Source organism: Chiloscyllium plagiosum, unplaced genomic scaffold (genome assembly GCF_037043375.1).
Source record: "Chiloscyllium plagiosum isolate Xiang-an unplaced genomic scaffold, Cpla_swu_hap1 HiC_scaffold_25, whole genome shotgun sequence".
NCBI lineage: Eukaryota > Metazoa > Chordata > Chondrichthyes > Orectolobiformes > Hemiscylliidae > Chiloscyllium > Chiloscyllium plagiosum.
Window position 1 is genome coordinate 48,272,938 of NW_028270163.1, and position 17,583 is coordinate 48,290,520.

The 17,583-nt window shown below is 37.9% G+C and overlaps 1 protein-coding gene across 1 annotated transcript in view; it reads left to right on the top strand.

Moving 5' to 3' along the window:
• Positions 1–17,583, top strand: part of rptor (regulatory associated protein of MTOR, complex 1) — a 397,195-nt gene that overhangs the window by 220,798 nt on the left and 158,814 nt on the right. The window contains exons 15-19 of the mRNA XM_088000708.1: positions 1,518–1,583; positions 3,159–3,350; positions 5,973–6,113; positions 10,591–10,711; positions 16,460–16,600. Of these exons, the coding sequence (XP_087856834.1) occupies positions 1,518–1,583; positions 3,159–3,350; positions 5,973–6,113; positions 10,591–10,711; positions 16,460–16,600 (661 nt within the window). The remainder of the gene's footprint in view (positions 1–1,517; positions 1,584–3,158; positions 3,351–5,972; positions 6,114–10,590; positions 10,712–16,459; positions 16,601–17,583) is intronic.

Here is a 17,583-nt window from a genome sequence, read left to right on the forward strand (position 1 = left end):
ATAACGCTAAAGTTAAAATCTCACAACACCAGGTTTTGGTCCAACAGGTTTATTTGGAAGCACTAGCTTTTGGAGCGCCACTCCTTCATCAGGAGATTGTGGAGTATAAGGTCCTAGGACACAGAATTTATAGCAAATCTTATACTCCACAACAACCTGATGAAGAAGCAGCAATCCGAAAGGTAGTGCTTCCATATAAACCTGTTGGACTATAACTTCGTGTTGTGTGACTTTTAACTTTGTCCACCTCAGTCCAACACTGGCTCCGACAAATCATAATGCTAAAGGGCTTCAGTAAAGTAGATAGAGGAGTTATTTTCCCTGCTGGGGTTTTTCAGAGCGAGAATTCTGAATTAGAGTTAGGCCACTTAAGCTTTTTTTTTATACACAGAGGGTGATGGAAACCTGAAAGTCATCAAATGATGCTGAGTCAACTGCATTTTGAAGATTTGTAGAATTTGTTGAACAAAGATATTGTAGAATATAGAATAAAGACAAATAAATTAAGTGGACATACACATCAGCCATGATTTAATTGCCTAAACAGAACATGTTCAAACAGCTTAATGCTGCCACAACTTGTATTTGGAGACATCCACAGCATCACTGAGAGGTTAATGTGCTATTATTAATAGTTAAGTAGCAGAATAAATGGTAACTTGAGAAGCACAATTGGTTGAAGCTACTGAGGAATGATAGTACTTCTGTGGCCAAATTGTGTTATTGCAGGTCTGCATAAGCATTTCCTAGAAAGCAAACTGGACCTGAACTACTAACATTGGGGCAGAAGTATAATTCATAACATGAAAACAATAAATGTGTTTTTGTAGGCAGCTTTCTATTGCTGGGGAGTCTAGAACTGGGGATCAGTCTTTAAATAAGTGGCCAGCTATTTAGATGAAGAGAAATTTCTTTGTATTCGGAATTCTCTTGGGCAGAGTGCTGCAGATGCTCAGTCGTTAACTCCATTAAATACACAGATTAAGTAGTTGGGCACTAAGGGAATTTGGGGATAAAGGGTTTTGTTGAAAGCTGGAGCTGTGGTAAAAGATCAGACGTGATCATAATGAGTAATTATACAAGATAGTCAGAGAGTTAGATAGGTTACACAGCGAGAGCCTTTTTCCTCATAGTGATGGCTAGCACAAGGGGGGGATATAGCTTTAAATTGAGGGGTGATAGAATAGGACAGATTTCAGAGGTAGTTTCTTAATTCTGAGAGTAGTAGGGCTGTGGAACACACTGCTTGCCACAGTCGTAGACTTGCCAACTTTTAAGGACATTGAAGTGGTTATTCGATAAACATACAGATGAGCTTCAGTTAGGTTCCACAGGTTGATGCAACATCAAGGGCTGAAGGGCCTGTACTGTGCTGTCGTATTCTATGTTCTGATAGCTCGGCAAGGTCAAAACAACCTTATTTCTATTTCTTGTTCTTACAGAACCTTCGGTTTTCTACTTGAATTTCACCATTGCTTTATGTGTCTGTGCTAATTTGAGGTTTTTGTTTTGTTCAGGCTGAACACCGAACAATGGCTGCCTTTATTTTAGCTGTCATCGTTAATAATTATAATACAGGACAGGTAAGCAGCATTTTATATTTACATTTAAATCTACATGTAATATTTCTATGTTTAAATATGCTAATATAGCTCTTAACAAATGAAGGGAAAATTAACTAAGATTTTTCCTTTAGAGTTGGTGATTTTCTATGTTTGCTGAATTTGTTATTTGTCATTCATTTTAGAGAAAAAAAGATTTCACCCAATTTCAAGCTTTCCTTTGGTAAAATCGTAACCTTACTTTTCAAAACTAAATGGATTTTTGGACATCCTCTCTCAGATTGTCTCTTAAAATTAACATTTGACACAAGTCCATTAAAAACATCATTATACCTCAACATCTTTCCTGACCCTTTCCACTGCATCCTGCCTCTTAATAATATGGGCTCTGGATATAATCTTCACACCCATGTCAAGGACCCCTATGCACACCAAGGTAAAATTTGTAATGAACGTGTCTGTTTTGGTCTACTGTTTTAAGAACCCACTGAATTTCTAGTAGATCTGCAACTCTGAGTTGTTGCTTTTTACCCCCTTGACCTGAAAACTTGTCTTTAATTTAGCACATTGTTGGAGGTCCCTCTGCCTTCATAAAAGAAAATCATGCAGTAGCTTCAATTGCTCTTATCTAAAGTACCAGCAGAAATAAATTTGTCTCTTTCATCCTTTGTCCAAACTGACCATTCTTTGGAACAAGAAATAGTCAGAGTTTCAATACACCAGCCAAGGAATCTGGTTCCATGTCCATCTTCACCTCCTAAAGCTTTAGTCTCAAGGTTTTGCTGAGTACTGCTGCTGTTTGTTTCCTTCCTTTTCTTGTTTTGTGTTTTGCCTGTAAGATACAGGGAGTAAGAAAGACCTTCCACATGTTAGGAGGAGTTGGAGGTTGGTTCCTTTCAAAAGGTAGATGTCATTACCCCATAGGTTCTTGGATATGGACCTCATGAATTCTATAAATTTCTAGATATGGACTTTGATTTAGTGAATAGATTTTGAAATATATACCCCATTAATTATTCTGTAAGTTAGTAAATTTGGTTCTCACTACCCTCGAGTACTTTTCTTTGAAAAAAACCTGAAAATTGCACCTCTACCTGATTCCAATAGAAATTACAATTTCTCTTCAAATTCCCGTGGCACAGTGGTGTTCATTTGTTTTCTGAATTTTGATTCTCTCGAACAACAAATTTTGTTTATCTGCTGAAGAGTTACATGCTGTTGATCAGGATAATTGCTGGAGAGTTGTTGGTCACAGGCCGAACATTGGCATTAAATCAAACTGCGCCCCCCACTCCCCTGTTCTGACCTAGTACAAGTCACGCTGTTTGTATTTGTGATGAAGCCCAGTGCACTAAATGAAGCTGGTAGCCATTGTCAAGCATTTTGCCCAGGTATTCCACCTTCTTTACATTGGGGAAAAATAGGTTTGCAACATTTCAGCAATCCTATTGATACCTTACTTTGACCATGCCATGTTTGAGAATTCTAGGTGAAAACTGCCTGAATATTCAAACAAAAGTTACGCAACCATTCTAAATGAATGTGGTATTTTATGGATAAACATTTTGGAGTATTTTTTGCATTTCTTTTTTGTAGGAAGCCTGTTTGCAGGGAAATCTAATAGCGATCTGTTTGGAACAACTGAACGATCCCCATCCTTTACTGCGACAATGGGTGGCTATTTGTTTGGGGCGTATCTGGCAGAACTTTGATGCTGCTCGTTGGTGTGGTGTAAGAGACATTGCACATGAGAAATTGTACAGTCTTCTCTCAGATCCTATACCGGAGGTAAACTACACCAGTTGCTTCTTACAGCGTATTAATTTGTAACGAAAGAGAAATTAGAGTAAGTACGAGAAGCTTTCGTCAGTGCCCAGTGCTTATAATGTGAGCCCTTTTAATTTTGTGTTTTGTTATCAGCTCTGAGAATAATTGCAATGTATTATAACAAATCATTTGAACTAAAATAGAGTTTGGTATGTATGTGCTTCCATACCAATATTTGAAGAAACCTTTGAGAGAGACGTTTGCAGAAGGGTCACTGGACTTGAAATGTTAACTCTGTTTGTCTTTCCACAGATACTGCCAGACCTGCTGAGTTTTTCCATCAGTTTCTGCTTTTGTAGTTTATTTGTTTTCTCAGGAAGATTACATTTGTGTGTGTGACTGTATTCCAGGTGAACCTGACGTGAATCAATTCATGTTTATCAAATTTGATACTTTTGTACTTATAACAGCAGTATTTCAATGTGCAGTGTACTGACAGCTGTGAAATGAAGCCATTCTGTCGCTGATACCATGTAACTACTTAACTGTTAATAATCTGTTACCTGCGATTGAGCGAGGTGCAAGCTTTTCACATGGATTAGATTGGATCTAAATGGGGAGTCAGTACATGTGAAATATCACATCTACTGTAGCAAAAGAAATAGCAGCTGCTGCTGAATCACAACGTAGCATAATCCCACAGGAGATTCCTCAAGGATGTACTGAATGAAGATTTACTATCTTTTGACATTGTAACCTAACAAGCCGGCCTCTCATTGGCACTTGAATATATTTTACAATCCTTCTTCCAAGGTTGTATAAATCAGTGATGTCAGAGCATCAGTGACATCAGTAGATGTTTTCCTCTGGGCTAAGATTAAGTGGGAGAATATGTCGCCAGATGTTTGATATGTCACCAGCCTTCTAAGGTGACAGTGCAATTTGGAAAATTTTGTTCCTCTGTTTCTTTTACTAAGAATTCATGATGGACTGTAGTAGCAACAGGTGGCAGCTATCATTTGATATAGAGTCATACAGCACGAAAACAGACCTTTTGGTCCAACCAGTCCATTTGTTGGTTTGTAAGTATTGTCAAGGTGATTTATCTCTTGATGTGATCCCACATACAAAAGAATCCTAATGTATTCAGGTTCACAAGGATAACTGACTGATCACGAATGAGGATGTGACTAAAAGATTTCTGTGTTCCTGAGACTATTTGTAGATTCCAACGATGGTAAGAATGAACTTGTATTTATGTTATGTTTAATGACTCAGGATTTCACAACCAACAAAGTACTTTTGAAGTGTATTTGCTGTTGTTGAGCAACGCAGCAGTCAACTTTGCACCACAATGTCTCGCAATCAACAAGATAGATGAATAGTTGATATGTCATAATGTTGGTCGAGGGATTGATGTTGGTTGGACCACTGAGAGAACTTCCAGGCAACCCTTTGACCAGTGCTACAGGATCTTTTACGAAGCCATGGCTCAATGCCTTATTTAAAGGTAGCATACATGATAAAATGACATTCTTTCTGTACTTCATTGTAATGTCAGCATAAGATGTGTGTTCATCTCTCAAGGGAGGCTTGAACCCTCGATACTCATCACTCGCTGGCAGACTGCGCAAACCTGCTACCTTTCCAGAATGAGAGATTTCAATTGTAAGCATGTGATTCCTAAAGAAAGGGGTCTCAGTTCTGTATTCGATTGAGAGATGTATGTGTAAAGTTCTTCCATTAGACAATTTAAATCAGATATGCTGTTTCAAGGCTGAGTAATAATAAAGAAGCAAAAATACTGAACTACGTTTAAGTAAATAATTTAACAAGGAGAAATCTGATTAAATTTATCTCTTGTCATGGCGCACCTCCACCTGGACCATCGGTTGGAATTTAGACAGTTTATATCACTGAATGAAATCAGCAAGAATTTCTAACCAAGTTAGAAGCCTGCTGTTCATTGATTTTTTTTTAAAATCATTTGTTTAAACTTGGTTTGTTTACAGCTTGACTGGCAAAATTGTTTTAACATTATATTCTTGGGATTCATAATTTAGTTGTCCATCATGTTGATGACAGTTGCTTTTTACAGCTGAGACGCTGAGTCACAGATGTGCTGAGAATCATGTGTGCCAGACTGGCTAAGACATGAGTGAACCAGTTTAATTTTGAAGAACACCGTAGTCATAACTGTTATCATTTCTGGCACTGGATTAATTGAGCTCAGTATCTGGATTAACTGTGATGGAATTTGAGGCCATCTCAGTTGCCTGTCCAGTATTGGAACCTCAATATTAAAATTTGGGGCTTGTTTATGAAGGTTTCTTATGCTATTACAAATGTTCTGTGATTATCTGTACTTTAATGAATTGTATTGTATTTTAATAGTTATGCATGAATGAGATTATATTGACTTTTCTATATTTTTTGTTGCTCCAAATACTGCCTTTGATGTTCAAACTTGTGATATTTTGGGCACAATAACATTCAGTAGATACAAATACTCAATTGTCTGGCAAAACAAAAATGACCATTTTATAAACTGCGAATGTGAAATTTAGTGTTATGAATAGCTGAATTTAAAGAGACTGGTCTCAAGATTTTGTTCAGAATTTTAATAAGCAATTTATTTTGCAGGTTCGTTGCTCTGCTGTCTTTGCCTTGGGCACATTTGTTGGGAACTCAGCAGAGAGAACTGACCATTCCACCACTATTGATCACAATGTAGCAATGATGCTGGCCCAACTCATAAATGACGGGAGCCCTGTTGTTAGAAAGGTAATTGTTTTGTACATTTTGGTTTTTGACTACTATCCTGTATCACTGGATTAAAAATTATTACACTTAAAATGGTCAAAAGGAACAACTTTAATTTTAGGGAAGAGGATTGTCTCTGACTTTGAAGGCATTTTGGTATTGATAGGGGCAGGCATGCTTGAGACCCGATCACTGACAGCATGTTATGAATGCAAGCTCTACAATGTTGTTGCTAATTGTTGCTTCATCTTTAAGGAGGCTCGAGAACAAAAGTGCAGGAAGCAGATTGTTTGGGCTCAGCAATGTCTTGGTAAAGAGATGCAATCTGAAATTACAATTGTCAGTTCAATTTCCACATTTGTGGAATCCATTTAGAAAAGTGGAAGAACCTTTTGCATATATTTTCCTTCCATAATTAGACATACAATCTTTGAACCTTTTGAGAAGCAAAGAAAAAGTGGAGCAGCACTGGTCACTGATATTAGTTATACTATGTTGTGTTTAGCTGACGCCCTGATTAATTTTACAGACATGGATTTAGTTTTCCTTGGTTATAGGTTGAAGTCAGCATTTGTTATGGATGAACTATTTGGTTGGCTGACGCTATATTTCACTGAAAAGGAACAGCAATGTTATTAGGACTAGCTGTGGAAATATTGTCCAAAGTGAATGAACTTAGCAAGTTATAGTGTCGTTACTGCACAGAAAGAGACCATTCAGTCCATTAAGCCCATGCCAGCTATCTCTTGAGCAGCCGTGTCTATTTCATTGCTTTGCTTTATTCCTGTATAACTGCAGTTGAATTGTTAAAATTGCAAATTTTATCAACACCCTAAGTATCCTTTGTTTTAACAGAAAGTTAATATAGTTTAGTCGGTAATCATATTAGATACTGACAAACCTTCAAAACAATTTGTTGTAATACTTTTTTAAAAGCTGGGATTTGGATGCCCTGCTTTGGATTGAACCTGCTGAATAATGTTATGCAAGCTCTTGCATGATTTACATTTTGTTACATCATGGTTAATATTAGTTATTCTTTGAAAATGCTTCAAGTTCTGTAAGAGGAATTCAGATATTCCCAATTTCAACACTTTTCCAGCTTCTCACACTAATTGTATATGAATAAACCTGTCTACAAATTTAAGTTTAAAATCTAAGCTAATTATTAGACATGTCTAAATAATGTTGAATTTTTAGAAATAACCAATATCGACCTTTGCAAATTTCTGGAGCAGTTGGAACATTGTGCATTGCAGTAACAGATTTCTGCAAAAATAAACTGCAGTTATAAACTGAGCATACTGACACACAATTTTCTTAAAAAAAGGGTAATTTCACGACACTGTCTATTAATAGCACATGGATACACCATGTACCGTTGGATGACTAACTTGCCAAAACTCCAAATAATTAGTGTCTTTGTCGGCCTCCCAATTCTGTGTTGCAGCCGCAAAATGCTGAATTAGATTTTCATTAATGCAAAATCATTTCGCTGCAGCCATTTGGGACAGGCAATTCATATTGTATATATCCTTTAAATATGATTCATGATAATATAACACTCATCTTGAAAGTCCAAACTGGGAGCTAATGAAACTAGAATGTAAGAATTTGTCCCTAAGTGTGGTGTTAATTTAGTTACTTTTCTTTTCCAGCTTTATTTCTTTCTTAACATACTCCTTCTTTCCCTATAGTTCTTTCTCTGTTTATAATTTGATTCTAATTCAACTTATTTCCTTATCCATCTCACACACTCTACCTTGTGGATCCTTAAATTTTATTGGATGAGAAGTAAGATTACAAAGTCCTAGATGACCCATTAATGTCGATGCCGTGTTGTCAATTACTGAGCAGAGTTAATAACTCACCTGTGCAGTGTGAGTTAGAAATTCAGGATGTTTACTGTGTGATGCGTCCCTACAGCAATTCCTAAACCATTGGGTCAAATTTTAAATCATGGATTTATGGTAAAACTGCCCTTTGGATGGCAAGGGGTCGTGAAGAGAGTGAGATATTTTATATAGTCAAGTGATTTGGCTTTCAAAATCTAGACTATGGAAGCAGTAGTGAATGTACACACTACAAGTGGAATTTCCATATAAAATCTGTTGAGTGACTAGAAAAATTATGGTGGTAGAATGATTTGTGCATGTTTTTAAGTAAATTAGAAATTGATAATAAATTGTTTGTGTTTATATCTTGGGTTTGTGTAACAGTCTATGATCAATACCAGTCATTATCAATCTGACAGCAGCATCTTAAGGGTTGAATTTGCTATAAATTAAAACCTGAAATTGAATAAATATAGTGTATTTACAGATTAAGATTAATGTCTACATTGTAATGTCAGACTGAGATCTACAATTGGGCAAGGAGGTTGAGGTGGAGAGGTAATTTTGTCCTTATTAAAATTAAGTAAATGAGCCATTTGGATTTGAGTAATACAGACTAAACGATCTCCAGTTTGAGCTCTGGTTCTTATTGAATTATCTGATTTCAGTCAGGATAATGTTCAGAAGTTTACAATCCTCTCCTATGTTACTGAAGAGGGCAAATTCTGTCAGGCTTCCTAGTATGATGGATATTTGGCAAATTCACACTCAAAGTCCACCTGTGGACACTGAGAGTGCCAGGTTGGCCTAAACTGTGATACTCTCCCCAGTTGTAGTCTATTACCATTTGACTGTTTACATTCACATCTGGAGGCTAGCTAGCTGAATGACATATGTAGTATTGCTTTCCAATGTAGATCAGTGTCCTCAAGAGATGAGAGAAGAAATTGTGCAGATCTTAAGGAAACATTGTTCTGCACTAAATGTGACATGTCAAAAGAACGAATGCCAATATATTGATTTGAAATACAATAAAAGCCTTTTCCGCCCACAGAAGATCACAGGGGACCTACTGATTTTCGGATATTGGCTGGTTGCTGTGTTGCAGATGCGGTCTTCTCAATCAGAAGACCATATATTTATCTGTGACCATATTAGAAAGGAAATGATTCTTAGATGAGTTCCCTTTACTAAATCATGTTTTTCTCTTCCCATCCCTTCTAGAAATTTTCCCTATTAATTCCTAGCTGAAAAATGAAGGATCAGTTTTGTTCATCAATATGCTGGTAGCAGGAGAGCTTTCTGTTTTATGTAATTAAGTCCGCTTTTGAAAAATTAATAAAACATTGAATTTGATAACATCATTGAACTTCCTAGATTTTAATCTATTCACCTCTTAAAAATAATGAATAAAAGCGTTATGAGGGCATGAAAGCAGAGCTGAATTTGGCAAATTAGGTTAAAAAAATTGGTCAATAGAGACTTTTATGGAGATATTTCACAATACGCAGAATACATAAATTTCACTAAGTAGGTAGAATAGGAGAGGTAATGGCTTAGTGGTATTATCACTGAACTGTTAATCTAGAGACCCAGGTAATATTCTGGGACTCCGGTGCTAATTCTGCCACAGCAGATGGTGCATTGTGAATTCAGTAAAAATCTGAACTTAAGAGTCTATTGATGACCATGAATCCATTGTGCTTTGTCGGAAAAACCCAACTGGTTCATTATTGCCCTTTACAGTAGGAAACTGCTGTCCTTAATTGGTCTTCACCTACATGTGACTCCAGGTCCACAGCAATGTGGTTGACTGCTAACTACTCTGTGGACAATTAGGGATGGGCAATAAATGCTGGCTGAGCTATCAATGCCATTATTCCATGAATGAATGAAAAAAAGAAAAATTCTAAGAGATGGACCCACTATTTGTGCAAAGGTAGAGAGGTTTAAAGAGTTTCAGTTTACTCTCCCTTTAAGGTGGAGGAGCGTGCGTTGGAAACAGCTGTGCTAATCTTTAGTAAAGGGAACTAATCCCATTCTCACCCACTCACTCCAAACTATGCACAGGCTGGGTTTAGAGGAGAAAGACTTGGTTTGTTTGAAGTGTATAAGATGCTGAGAAGCATAATTCTTGAATAGTTTAAGGCAGAGCAAGATAGTGTTTTTAGATAAGTGGTTAAAGATCATTAGGAATTGATGGGAATGTGGATTTTGAGGTTGAAATCAGATCTCTTACCAAATCTTATGAATAAAGCAGTCTCAAGGTTGCTCCATAGTTTGGTCTTTTTCAAATGCTTTCCACTGTGCTATTTCCATTTTCAGGGCATTTATGTTTTGGTTTAGATTTAATTTTCTGGAGGGCTGCTTAATCCCAGTTTCATGCTGTAGTATTCTGAGTGATGCCGGATGTTGTCTTATTACTGTAATGTCCTTGATACTAAATGATGTAGACGAAAGGATGGAAATTATTTTGAATCTTTTGATTTCTTAGATCTACAATAGTTATAATACATTCTATTTGGATTTATGCCACTTGGTGTTTTTTTTTGTGGTTGTAACTGTCACTTGTTTTTGGTCAATGACATAAGTCTAAATTAGATTATTGAAATTGTTCCGAGGTTAATCTTATTTAACTGACAGATTTATTTTTTAATTGGCAGGAATTGGTTGTGGCATTCAGTCATCTTGTCATTCAGTATGAAAGTAATTTCTGCACCGTGGCATTGCAGTTCATGGAAGAAGAAAAGAACTACCCACTTCCTTCCCCTGCCAGTATAATCGGTATGCGTGTTCACTTCTCTCATTTTAAAATTAAAATCAATGTCATGTGAATTTTGACAGTTTTTAAGGACGTGGTAAATTGTGTTCAGTGCCTCATTCAGATTGAAAAAAATATAGCTTTCCAACAAAGTTTAGTTTTGTTGAGCAGTTCTTAAATTCACTTTTGGAATGTGAACATTGTGGCATTTATAAGTCATGGGCGGAACAGTTGACTGATTTGTATGGTAATGCTAGCAGGCATCTAGGAAGTAAGACCAGATTGGATAAGTGCAGCAGGTTTCTTTTGTTAGAAAACCAGTGTTCACACCAATTTAATAGCTTCGTCTCTTATTACTGTTACCAGCCTAAATTTCATGCACAAGTCCTTGGGTGACAGCAAACCAAGAATTATAATAATTGATATTGAAATGAATTTCTCTCTCCATATTTCAGAATGCTTCCCTTTTTTGTGCCAAACTCCTTAAACATTAATTTCACATTTTTGCAACAGAAGTACTTCAGACAGTTGAGCAAGGCCATTGAATCTATCTTATCCCATCACAATACTCATGTTTCAGCAATGAAAATATAAATCTGTAATATTGGACTAAAGTATTGAATAGGTCAAAGCACTGGGCTTCACGGTGAGAAAAAGTTAATGTAAAGCAGACATCGGGGAGTTTTTAACACAGCAATAGTACAGGAAATGATGATGAAGTCTCACTTTGGCGGAGTATTCATTGATTTCCTCCTCTTGGTTTATGTGTACACATTTGTGTACACGTGTGTGTGCGCATGCATGCATGCATGCATGCGTCTGACCAACTGACCATTCTACACATGCTGCTGAGGCATTATCCTCTTTCTGTTCTGTCTCCTTTTCTGTTTTACTGTTGGCCTCAGAGCTTTTGATTGATACAACTACAGCCTGCCACTTGGCTCCCACTCCTGCAGCTTAAACGCCATTCCTAAACGTCATTGCTTTTTCAGCTATGTTTCCTCTTCAAGAATCTTAAGACTAGTGTCTTCAATTTGACCCCTTGCTCTTTTGCATTTACGATGTTGCATTTATGTGCTACCAAGTAAAAATAGTCCAAGTGTAAAGTCTCCCAATGTTTCTCAGCCAGAGGTCTGGGTGCAGGTGCCTTTTAGACCAGAAATGGTTCTCAGAATTAAAAAATGGAGAAATATATGAAAATAATTATCTTTGACACATGGTGGTATCAAGGTACCCTATCAAAACTGGAGTCAATGGTAAGGAGAGTGGAATCCTCCAATGGTTAGAATCATAGCTCATGCGAAGGAAAATGGTTGTGATTGTTTGAGGTCTATCAAGTCAACCTTGGGGCAAATCTGCAGGAGTTCCTCGGTACAGTGTCCTAAACCAAACCATCTTCAGTTGCTTCATCAATAATCTTCCGTTCATGATAAAGCTGGAAGTGGAGATTTTCAATGATAATTGCAAATACTCAGCACCATTTATGATTCCTTCGATGCTGAAGTAATCTATGTCCAAATGCAGCAAGCCTTGGACAGTATTCAGCTTACATCTGAAAAGTGGTAAGATGTACTCCACACAAATGACAGACAATAATCATCACCGACAAGATGATCCTCATATTACTAGAGCTCAACAATACTCCAGATCCTTGGCATCATCCCAGGACGAAGCAGCCCGCTTGATTGGCACTGCACTAACACTACTACTACTCCCTCCACCACTGATAGTCATAAGCGGCAGTGTGAGCTATCTACAAGATGTACTTCAGAAATTCACTCAAAGCTCCTTGGACATCCTTCCAATCCCATGACCACTGCCATCCAGAGGGACAGCAGCAGATATATAGGAACACCACCACCTGCAAGTTCCCCTTCAAGTGCCTAACTATCCTGACTTGAAAATATATCACAGTTCCTTCGGTGACAATGGGTCAAAATCGTGGATCTGCCTTCCTCACAGAATTATAGGCATACCTACTTCAAATGAACTTCAGCAGTTCAAGAGGGGAGCTCACCACCACCTTATCAAGGGCCCTGCAGGATGGGGAGTATTGATGCTCACATCCCATGAATGAATTTTTAAAAATGCCCAGTCTCCTGCTTTTTTTTTTGCCTTTAGAAGGAACTTGGGAGTTTAATCTGGCTCCATCAATTGGGTAATTATGTATGGTTATTGTGAAATACCATGTGTCAAAGTTGATTATTTTCATATCTTTCTCTGTTTTTGAAATCGGAGCCATTTTTTGGTCTTGAGGGCACCTACACCCAAACCTCTGGCAGAAATGCCTTGGGAAATTTGCATTATTTTTACTTGGTAACATCTAAAATCCACAATCTTTTATTTAAGAAATAGGAACAGCAGGTGGCCATTTGGCCCCTCAGGCCAGCTCTGACATTCAGTAGGATTATGGCTGATCCAACATTCCTCACGTCCACTTTCCTACACTTTTACCATTGTCTTTGATTCCCTTACTCAACAAGAGTTTATCTACCTCAGTCTTAAACATCCACAAAACTCTTCCCCACTGTGGTAAGGACTTTCAAAGAGACTCAACACTCTCCGAGAAGAAAATCCTCCTCATTTCAGTTTAAAGTTTGTGTCCCTTTATTCTGAGACTATCTGATCCTAGACTCTCCTGTGCGGGGAAACATCCTCCTGGCATTTACCCTATCATGCCCCCTAAGAATCCCAAGTTTCAATCCTATATGTTTCACTTTTCTAAACTCCAGTGATTACAGTCCTAGCTTATTTAACCTTTGCTCATAAGAAAATCCTCCCGTAACAGGGAGCATCCTAATAAACCTTCTGTGAACTGCCTACATGTTAAATCATATCTTTCATTAAGTAAGTGGACCAAAACTGCTCAGCGGTCCCAGGTGTTTTCACTAGCATGGCTTCTGTACTCTTCTACTCAACCTCCTTGAAATAAGAGCCAGCGTTCCTTTAGCCTTTCTGATTACTTGCTGCACCTGTGCGCTGCCTTTCTGTGTTTCATGCAAAGTACCCCAAAGTCCCTTTTTGTTTCAGTTCCCTGCAGTTTTTCTTCATTTAAATAATCTGTTTTTGTTGTTCTCCTTGCAACTTCACATTTACCAACTTTTTGTCCGTTAAAATATATTTTATGTCCGTCAATATATTTCTGCAACTATTTGCATCCCTTTCACAACCTGCCTTTCCAAATTCTTTTGTATTGTCTGTAAATTTGGCTGTGGTATATTGACTGATTTCTTCCAAGTCATTGAAAACAGTTGCAGTCTCAGCACTAATCCCTGTGAAACACCACTGGTCACAAGTTGGCAACCTGAAAAAGAACTCCTTGTTCCACTTGCTGTTTCTTGCCCATAAGCCAATTCTCTCTCCATGTCACTGTACTCTTTTTTTTAATATTTGTGGGATGTGGATATCACTGGCTGGGCTAGCACTTTTGCCTGTTTCAAATTGACCTTGAGAAGGTGGTGCTGAGCTACCTTCTTGAACCACTCAGTCCATCTGCTTTGGGTTGATCTACAATGCCATTAGTGAGGGAATTTCAGGATTTTGACCCAATGACAGTGAAGGAATGGGGATGTTTCCATGTCAGAATGGTGAGTGGCTTGGAGGAGAACTTGCAGATGGTCCTGTTCCCATGTATCTGCTGCCCTTGTCCGTGGGTTTGGAAGAGGCTATCTGAGGATCGTTGCATTTCTGCAGTGCATCTTGCAGATAATGTACATTACTACTGAATGTCGGTGATGGAGGGAATGAGTGTTTGTGGGTGTAGTGCTGGTCAAGTGAGCTGCTTTGTCCTGGATGGTGTCAAGATTCTTGAGCATTGTTGGAGCTAAACCCATCCAGGCAAATGGGGAGTATTCCATCACACTCCTGGCTTGTGCCTTATAGATGGTAGACAGGCTTTGGGGAATTAAGAGATGAATTACTAGCCATAGTATTCCAAGCATCTGAACTGCTCTTGTAGCCATTGTGTTTATGTGGTGAGTCTACTCGGGTTTCGGGTGAATGGTAACCCTGCAGGACGTTAATACTGGGGGATTCAGTGAGACTACCTCCAGCACAGTGGGCTCTTAACTTGTATCTCAACCTTTTGAGAGGTACTTTGTGAAATGTCTTCTGGAAGTTCAGATACAACACATCTACTGATTCTCCTCCATCTACTCTAATTGAGACTTCCTTGAAAAACTCTAATGAATTAGTGACACGCGATTTCCCTTTCACAAAGCCACGCTCACTCCACTTGATTAAATTATGATTTTCCACAAGTTCTGTTACTTCCTTAATAATTGATTCCAATAATTCTCCAACAGTAGATATTAGGCTAATTGACCTATAGCTACCCACATTTTGCCTCCCTTGCTTTTTGAATGGGGATGTCACGTTGGCAGTTTTCCAATCCTCTGGTACTTCTCTGGAATTCAAGAGTTTTTGGGAAAACTACAACCAATGTACCAAACAAACGGAATAACGGATATAAATTTTAGTAATATCCATGCCAGAAAATCTTTGCAATTTTGAGATCAATTCCTCTAAATGTTGACCTTTTAAGGTCATCAAAACTGACTTTATAATTATTTGTATTATTGAGACTAGTATCATTAATCACAATAATATCACACATACAATTTGGTGTTGATATTCCTGCAGCAAAATTGAATAGCATTACTTAGTCTTTTACCAAGCTCAGTAGTATTGGGACGAATTTCATATCTAGGCTTAGAAATGCCTTTATTAATGTGGGGGCAGGGGGAATTGATTGACTAAATTGAATGGTATATCAATAAGTAGATTAGATTAGATTCTGTACAGCATGGAAACAGGCCTTTTGGCCCAACAAGTCCACACCGACCCTCCAAAGAGTAACTCACTGAGACCGACTCCCCTAGCCTACATTTACCCTCACAATTCTCACAGCCTGCACATCTTTGGACTGTGGGAGGAAACCAACGCAGACACGGAGAATGTGCAAACTCCACACACAGTTGCCCGATGCAGAGATCGAACCAGGTCCCCGACACTGTGAGGCAGCAGTGCTAACCACTGAGCAACCGTGCCGCCTTCGATTCAACTTCAGTCAGAATTGATCAGTAGTATAGTCTTTTGTATTCCTTAAAAGTATGGACAAGAATATACTGATTTATTATTAGCCATTACAATCCAGAGGTTAGGTTTGGTGGTTTATCCAAAAATTGTATTGAAAATTTCATCTGTGTCTGTTTTAAGTTAAATAATTCTTGTTCTTTAATGTGGTATCACGCCTTGCATTCCTTTAATGTTTGAAATGTAGAATCTCGCAACTTAGAAAACTTAATTACTCTTGCACCAATGAGCATTCTGCAAGGGGACAGAGTCTGAGTGCCTTGGTTTTAACAACCACTGTGTTATGTAACCAATTTTTGTTTTGAAAATATATAAGTGCAAGTGTATCTTGCAATGATCAAACCGGGATTAATCCTTTACATCTGCTGTGATTATATCTCTCCTGTCTATAGAGGAATAAGTGAGGACTGCAGATGTGCTTTTCCAGCAATACATTTTTCAGCTCTCTCCTGTTTATGTATGCATTATGTCATACTGCAGTCATAACCTGGAACATGTTACTCTGCTGTTAGAAAAGCTGAAAACTCAAGATACTGATTCACCCTCTGCCCCAACACAGACCAACATCACTGCCCAATTACAAAAAGCATTGTTTATTTCAGAAGGAAAGTTGAAATTGAATAGATTCAGTAACTATCATCTCTTCACCTCCCAACATGCCTTCATTGCACTTTCAGAACCTGGAAATTTCACACCCGTGCGTGATGGGCCAGCAACTCCAAGGCTTCGTTCAGTGAGTTCCTATGGGAATATCCGAGCTGCTACTTCAGTGCGGAACTTGAATAAATCTCTTCAGAATCTTAATTTAAATGAAGAAAGTAAGTACAATTAGAGCATGTGATAAATAGGTGTTAGTATCAATAATAATTGGCTGGCACAGACTTCCTATGCATACGTAATTAATTTTGCTGTGAATTCCAAAAGTTGTTAGCAGCAGCATATTGTGCTGACGTTCACTTAAAAACTCTCCAGATGTAATACTGACAAATTGCAAAGCATACTGCATCTCTTCCTCCTCCACGTGTAACAACTGGAGGAAAAGATCAGTTCCTAAGTGTAGTAGTTTTTATACTTCATTATTTCGCATCCCAAATGGGTTCAGAAAACTAAACTAGCCAGCGCAGATCTAATTGACAGCCCACACTGTTTCCACCAGATCATAGAGTAGTCCTGTGAGACTTAGCAATTTTGTTTGGAACAGGCAACTTCATACATAGTGAAGTTCAGACCCTCTTATAGGTTCAATTGAAATAAACAGATTAATCATTCTATGTAGATTTATTCTTTGTTTCACTGATCAAATATTTATGTGTAAGATTTTTGTTTAGATCCAATCCCATCAAAATTGTTTCAAAAAGTACAGCCTTACTTGAAATCCTTCCCCAACTCGCTGCGCCTAACTTCTCTGAAAATGTTTCCTGATCCCTCACTCTTTTCCTGATTTCTTCAATCTCCCTGCCCTCCGAGTTGGTTTCATCCACTGATTAGTTCCTATTTCTACCAAAATGGTGACTTGCCATCTACCCTTATTGCACTCCCCGCCCAACTCCTTTAGCTGATATCGTTAACAGTGCCATCTCCACAGCATCCCTGCCTTCAAATCTGCAATTATCAGCATTCTAAAAGCGTCTACTTTGTCCTCTTTGTCTCTGCATTCCATATATTAAAAATAAGCTTAAAAGTTGGTTAAAATCGCATCTACTTTGCAATTTGAAGTATCAATTTAAAATATTATCATAGCAATGAAAGATCGAAGATGAACACACACCAAGTACTTTACATGGTTAATTATCCAAACATT